General features: G+C 42.7%; 1 protein-coding gene across 5 annotated transcripts in view; it reads right to left on the bottom strand.

Annotated features, from left to right (window-relative positions):
• Nucleotides 1-611: 611 nt before the first annotated feature.
• Myof (myoferlin) overlaps nt 612-6344 on the bottom strand; it is a 184033-nt gene continuing 178300 nt past the window's right edge. For all 5 annotated transcript variants that reach the window (XM_023716196.1, XM_023716198.1, XM_023716197.1 and 2 more), the window contains 4 exons: nt 5521-5711; nt 3104-3213; nt 2603-2750; nt 612-1190 (listed from right to left, as the gene is read on the bottom strand). In XM_023716196.1, coding sequence (XP_023571964.1) covers nt 1152-1190; nt 2603-2750; nt 3104-3213; nt 5521-5711 — 488 coding nt within the window. In that variant the 3' untranslated portion in view covers nt 612-1151. The remainder of the gene's footprint in view (nt 1191-2602; nt 2751-3103; nt 3214-5520; nt 5712-6344) is intronic.

Raw genomic sequence — 6344 nt, 5'->3', positions numbered from 1 at the left:
ATTTGCTGCTTGGATAGGATTGCATGCTGACCTCACGCACTCTAGAAAAGATGCTGGCTTTGGTATTGGAGTGCAGTCACACCAGACTGTTCCTCTTAACAGATCTCCCACTGCTGTTGTATGTAGTACTGCAGTTAAGAAACATTAAGAAACTAGAATACCTGGGTCTAAATTCCAGCTCCATCGTTTGTTGGCTGTGTGGCCTTGGGCAAGTTACTTAACCTCTTTGTCCCTCAATTTTGAACTGTAAGATGGGGTTAACATTAGTGTTACCTACCTAACTTTATAGGGTTCTTTGGAAGGCCCAATTAGTTATACACATAAAGCATGTACAGTAATGCTGTACACAGAGTAAGTTCCTTTAATAATTGTCAGCTTTTATTTTTGGGATGCCAGGGATTGAACCCAGGATCTCACACATGCTAGTCACATGCCTTACCCCTGAGCCCAAGTGTTAATCTCTGCTAATATTAGCTTTAGTGGGACCCACTGCCTAATTTAGCAGCACACTTATGAAGGGTATATGATCAAATGGAAGTTAGGTAATTCCATCCCAGATCAGGGAAGATGCCTCCATCCCAACTAAGCCAGCAGACATAACAAACAGCTACATGTGAAAAGTGGCACATTTTTAATTGTGTTCACAATAGAGGTGGAGTAGAGTTTCATGATCTTGATCCATACAAAATATCATAAAAATGGTTGCAGGCATAAATAATAATGACTGTAACTATTCTGTTTATATAATGCAGTCTTTTTTCCTAAGTTATAAATAGAAAGTATGTGCTGTCAAGATATAGAAATTTTCAAATTCTTTTTCAGCAATTTTCAAGTCTGCATCACAGAGTAGAAGACACATAAAAAGATGATTTTTAAATGGAACCAGCCACCTTGAAAAATATTCTGAAAAAGCTGTTTAAAATTTAGAAAATAAAACTTTTAATACTTCAAAAGATAGTAAGATAAAAATGTTGCTCATGGGCCTGATTTTCTAGGATTTAGATGTTCTGGGGATGGATATAGGCTTTGATAAAGTAGTACAACATGCCCCGAGCTGTAGCCTCAAACATAAAATCACGTTTGAATTTTTTCCACAAAGACACAGAATCCTTCATTGCCTGATGACTCTTGAAAGGAAGTCTTTGTTTTCATTATACATTTGGCTTCACGATCTTCATTGACAAATAGTTCTGGAAAGGAAACAGAAATAGTGTATGTCTGGATATGTCAGAGTATCTACATGCCTACTTTTTTTCCATACCTATTTTAAGGTCGAGTTTCTCAGTATCAGCAGTATGGATGTGGAGGGCCGGATGGTTCTTTGTAGTGGGGTTGTTCTGTGCACTGCAGGGTGCTTCATAACAGTACCCCTGGCCTCCACCCACCAACTGGCAGAAAATCCCTCCAATTCTAACAGCCAGAATGTCTCCAGAGTTTGACAAATGCCCTCTAGAGGGAGAGTGTTTTCCCCTATCCTGGTTTACATCAGTAGAATCTAAGCCAGGAAAAAGAAGTAATTATGTGAAGTTTTAAATGGTCAAGACTGACTGGTATAGCTGGAGTAGAAAACTACAAGTATTAGTTTGGGAAAAGATGAAGACTCAAAACCATACTGGCCTGGGACTGTTGCTTTGGGCAGAGCACAGGCACCAGGGCCTGGGTACCATCCACAGCACCAAAACAAACAAAACTGCTACTGTGGCTGCATGACTATGTTACTAAATACAAAACTATGACTGGTGCACAAGCTTATGGATGCCTTCTGCGACACTTGGAGCCACTCACCTTGCTTCTGTCCACAGTTCCTCTGCCTGGACCATCCCTTCTCCACTTATCAAACTGAGTTTAAATATCACCCCCTCAAAAATGTCCTCAGCAATGAACTCCTGCTGTCATTTGTTCATACCTCTGTAACAGCTTGCTTCCTGCATTATGTATATGTTCAAAGGCCTACTTGTCCCCAGACTATGAGCTATTCATGGGCAGAAATCATGCCTTGGCTATCTCTACATCCTAATTCTAGCCATCAGTAGATGTCAATGCATTTAATGAATGGAGGAATGAAGCTAAGACTTCTAAGTACATGGCCAAACCTCCCATTTGGGTGATTATGGGGGGAATTTAGAGAGAGGTTAGACGTGATATGGGCCTTTTACAATAAAATCTAGATTTAAAAAGGTGCACAAAGCTACCTGGACAACTAAGAGCAATAAATAATAGGAGCAGAAGGATCAACTATCTAGCTTGGGTGAGTATGGGGTTTGAGGAGCCCCATTGTGAGCCCACACAGGGGATCCTTGTGTTCCAGGAATGATGTTCACAGTCCAGACATATAGCATACTGATCCCCACCTGAGTGCTTCTTCCAAGATTCCTGAAACCAGTGTTTTTTAAGCCCATAAAGTACTGACTATAATTTATGAAGCCCTAGAAATGTAATTTTAATCATGGAACACAACACATTTTCCAAATATGTAAGGGTGCAGTGCCATAGCTGCTAAATGGGTCCTTCTTTTGAGCAGCAGTACTAGCAAATGCCAAGTTAGACACTTGAGCACAGAGTCACCCAAAGAGAGCCAAGAGGAGAGACCCAGGCTTCCTACCGGCAAGGAGTAGAGGAGCACAGCCAGGAAGAGCAGCAAGATGAGCAGGATGAGCAGGCCTATGATGACCCACTTGAATCGGCGCCACACAATGAACCGCATAGTCTTGCATGGGTTGGTGAACCAGAGGAAGGAGGTTTCTGGTCGGCTGCAGTACAAAGAAATGGTATTACCTTCCCAACTTGGGGAACAAGTGCTGTTAGGAATAGCCGGTAACATCAACTCAGGAAACACTACTGTTCTCTACAGTGGCTGAGAAAGGCCTGGGTACCCAGTATAGCATCTTGAGATGCTGAAAACCCTGAACTTTGCTTCCCAGGGAAGGAAAATGGTCAAAGTGAAACCAGAGCCCCCATTTTTCCACCCCCTGCCCCACAGATCACTGTCAAGTATAAAATTGGCACAGCAGCTAGTCCATTGCACAAAGCCACTGGAAGGTGGTTTTTCAAAGTGCAGGTGTTTGAGGATCAGACAGCACAGAGAACACAGAGGGCCTCTCACTTTGGTGGGTCCAGCTTGGGGTTCATGTTGGGTTCATCCCGCCCCTTTCCAGCTGGCCTCTCATCGGCTTCCTTCTCATTGAGGACCTCCAGTGTCATCTCAACTTTCCCCTTCAGTAAAGCAGAACAGGTTAAACACATGACATCACGTTTCACAAATATTTTTACTTCAATCTATAAAGTATTCCCTGAGCAATGATTTTATTCTTGTAAAACAATCCTTAGATTGCTTTAAATTTTCCTCAAGAGATTTCTTCACATTTCCTCTTCATGTGTTTCTGAACTGACTCCACATGGGAAACAAAGAGGACAGATTGCTTCCCCTCCTTCCTGTTTTCCATTCTTCATGCCCCTGTCATTCGAGCATTCTCACATCAATCAACTGCCTGCATATACACACACCTTTCTTTGCAACTTTACATGGGCCCAGACCACTCTGCCCAGAAAAATACCTAACGTTTGTGGAGCACTAACTGCAGGCTTAAGAAAGCAGGGACGTGCCTTTCATTTTCTACCCCTACTATGCACAGTGGTGCCAGCACTTAGTAGGTATGTGGTGTGCATTAGCCTAATCCGTGAAAAGGATGGATGAATGGATAGGTGCTGCTACCTAATGGATAGGTTCCTGAAGGATGTGCCAGTGCTACTTAAGCCTTCTATATAGGTAATTATAGGTAATGATTCTAGCAGCCCTAGAAAGGTCCTATTACTATCTGCTTGTGGGGGATCGAGGCACAAAGAAATCTAGATATGTCCCTTCTTTGATAAGAAGTTTTAACAGACTTTCTAGCACCTAGGAAAGCCCACTAAATCCCCAAGGACTTGAGAAGGCTTGATGCTGACATTTACTTAGGCAGAGGCGTACAAGTGACTCATTCACTTATAACCCAGAGAAAACTGGGCATTGGAATTCGGCGAGTTGTTCCATTTCTCCAAGTCTGCCTTGTGAGTCTACAAAATGGAGAGAATATCTACTTGTGTGTGTGTGTGGCCGGCTCCGCCCACCAGGGGGCGGGGCTGGCTGGCATGTGGTGCTGGGGAATTGAACCGCGGTCCCTGATGCTTTGCTAAGCTTGTTCTAAGTAGGTGCTTTAGACCACTGAGCCATCTCACCAGCCCGAGAATATCTACTTGATGGGATTGTTAACAGAACTAAATAAATTTATGTGCAAACTAATCTGTAGTGACAGAAAGCAGGTCAGTGATTTCCTGGGGCTGGAAGAGAGGAAGCAGTGAACCCCAGAGTACATAGGAAACTTCTGGGGTCACAGGAAGACGCTGGCACTTGATTATGGGGTTGGTTTCATGGGTGCATACCTTGTCCAAAATTCACTGAATTGGACACTGTGAAGGGGTGCAGTTTATGAAAATTACATATCAATGTTGTATTGAAAATAAGATTATGAATCTGGTTCATAACTGATACTAAATGTTAGCCAATTAATTTATGTAATAAATCAGGTCGTCTTTTGTGTCATGGTATAGTATGTTGCACTACTGCTTCTATGACAAAAAAAATTTGCATTCCCCAAACATATTTATGGGTTAAGGCCTTCTTAGCACTCCCTGCTTCCATCACTTTTTTTTTTTTGGCAGAACCGGGGATTGAACTCAGGCCCCTGAACTTGCCAGGCAAGCGCTTATTCTATTGAGCTATTTCCCCGGCCCCTTCCATCACTTTTTTAAAGATAGAAAAGCTCAAATTTGTTTTCTTTCTTTTAAATGTTTGGTACAGGGTCTCACTATGCAGCTCAGACTTGTACTGATCCTCATGTTTTTACCCTCCTCAGTGGTGGGATTACAGGTGTGCACTACCACACCCACACTCAGTTGCCAACTTGGTGCACCTGGGGGCCGGGACAGGATCAAATCCTGGTCCCTGTGCTTGCTGAAGCAGGCACTTAGTCCGCTGAGCTTTCTCGCCAGCCCTGAAAAGCTCAAATTTGAACTCTTTTTTTCCATACTAAATTATACTGGCAGCTCAGCATAAATTAATTTTCAAGGTAAAGAAGGACCAGAGTGTTCTAAGAAAATATACAACCATTTGGGCTCCGACACTTTTACTATCTAACCTGTTCACCTTCCCCCAAGTACATGCTCAGAGTATCTCCCAGCTTTTCCTATAGTCCCAGGTACAAACTTTTTTCAACCAATTTAACACTTCCCTATCTTTCCTGGGGTAATTTATGGATAAAGGGGAAGACCTAAATGATAAAAGGAATGCATGATTCCCAAGCAAGAAACAGCCAGGGACATGGCTCAGTGGAATAAGCACTCCCCTGGCAAGCACAAGGGCATGAGTTCAATCCCCGGTTCTGCAAAAAAACAAAACAAAACAATAACAACAAACACTTAGCCACCTTAAACCCAGTTCCACCAAAAATAAAATAAAAAACACCAAGCAAGAAACACTCATACAGCCATCACGCGACAGCCATCTTTATCTGTGTAGCATGGCCACCATCCCTTCATGGACTTCTGCTCAAAGAGTGAGGCGGTCTTGGCCTTAAGGGGGTTCATGGCTTTCAAGTCTGGAATCATGTCTAAATTGCATTTCTCTGATGATTTTGCTGGGATAATTGTGTGATGCAAATCGAGTTCCAGGAAACCTAGACAAGAAAACAGTATTAAGTCCAAATAAGCTTCAAGTGGATCAGCCATTATTTAGGAGTGTACAGAATATCCTTTTCAGAGAAGCAGACAGTGGTTTTTGAACAAATGATAGGTGAGGTAGAGAAAGGGACAATAAATGACATTTGTGGTTTTTCTAGAAAGGATAGGAAATAGGAGACTAGCTCTCCACTGCTCAGTGTCTCATTGAGGACTATATTTTCTTTTGCAAAGACATGAGCATATATAGAGTTCTTCTATAACCTCAAAGCAATTAAATAGCTATAACCAAAGTTTCTACTGAACTCAGGACTCTACATTTGAAATTTTGTGGAGAACTCTGAGCTACCCTGGACAGGTCACTTGGCTTTGACATAGACAACTGACATGGGGGTATGGGAAGCTCCATGGAATATTTACTCCCCTCATGACTAATAGCTTGAAGAAATATAACAGAGTCTTCACCAGAAATTGAGAGTCCTGGCCAGGATTCTGGTGCCTGGAGAAGCACACTCTGTCTTCCATGATGGGAGGCATTAACGCTCTAGTACCCCTGAAAACCCACGGAAGTCCTTTCCTTAAGAAAACTCTCCAGGGGCCGGGGAGATGGCTCAGTAGAATAAGTGCTTGCC

Source organism: Octodon degus, unplaced genomic scaffold (genome assembly GCF_000260255.1).
Source record: "Octodon degus isolate 3935 unplaced genomic scaffold, OctDeg1.0 scaffold00046, whole genome shotgun sequence".
In the NCBI taxonomy this organism is placed as follows: domain Eukaryota; kingdom Metazoa; phylum Chordata; class Mammalia; order Rodentia; family Octodontidae; genus Octodon; species Octodon degus.
The sequence above is the reverse complement of the archived record's forward strand: the minus strand, read 5'-3'. Positions and strand labels throughout refer to the sequence as shown.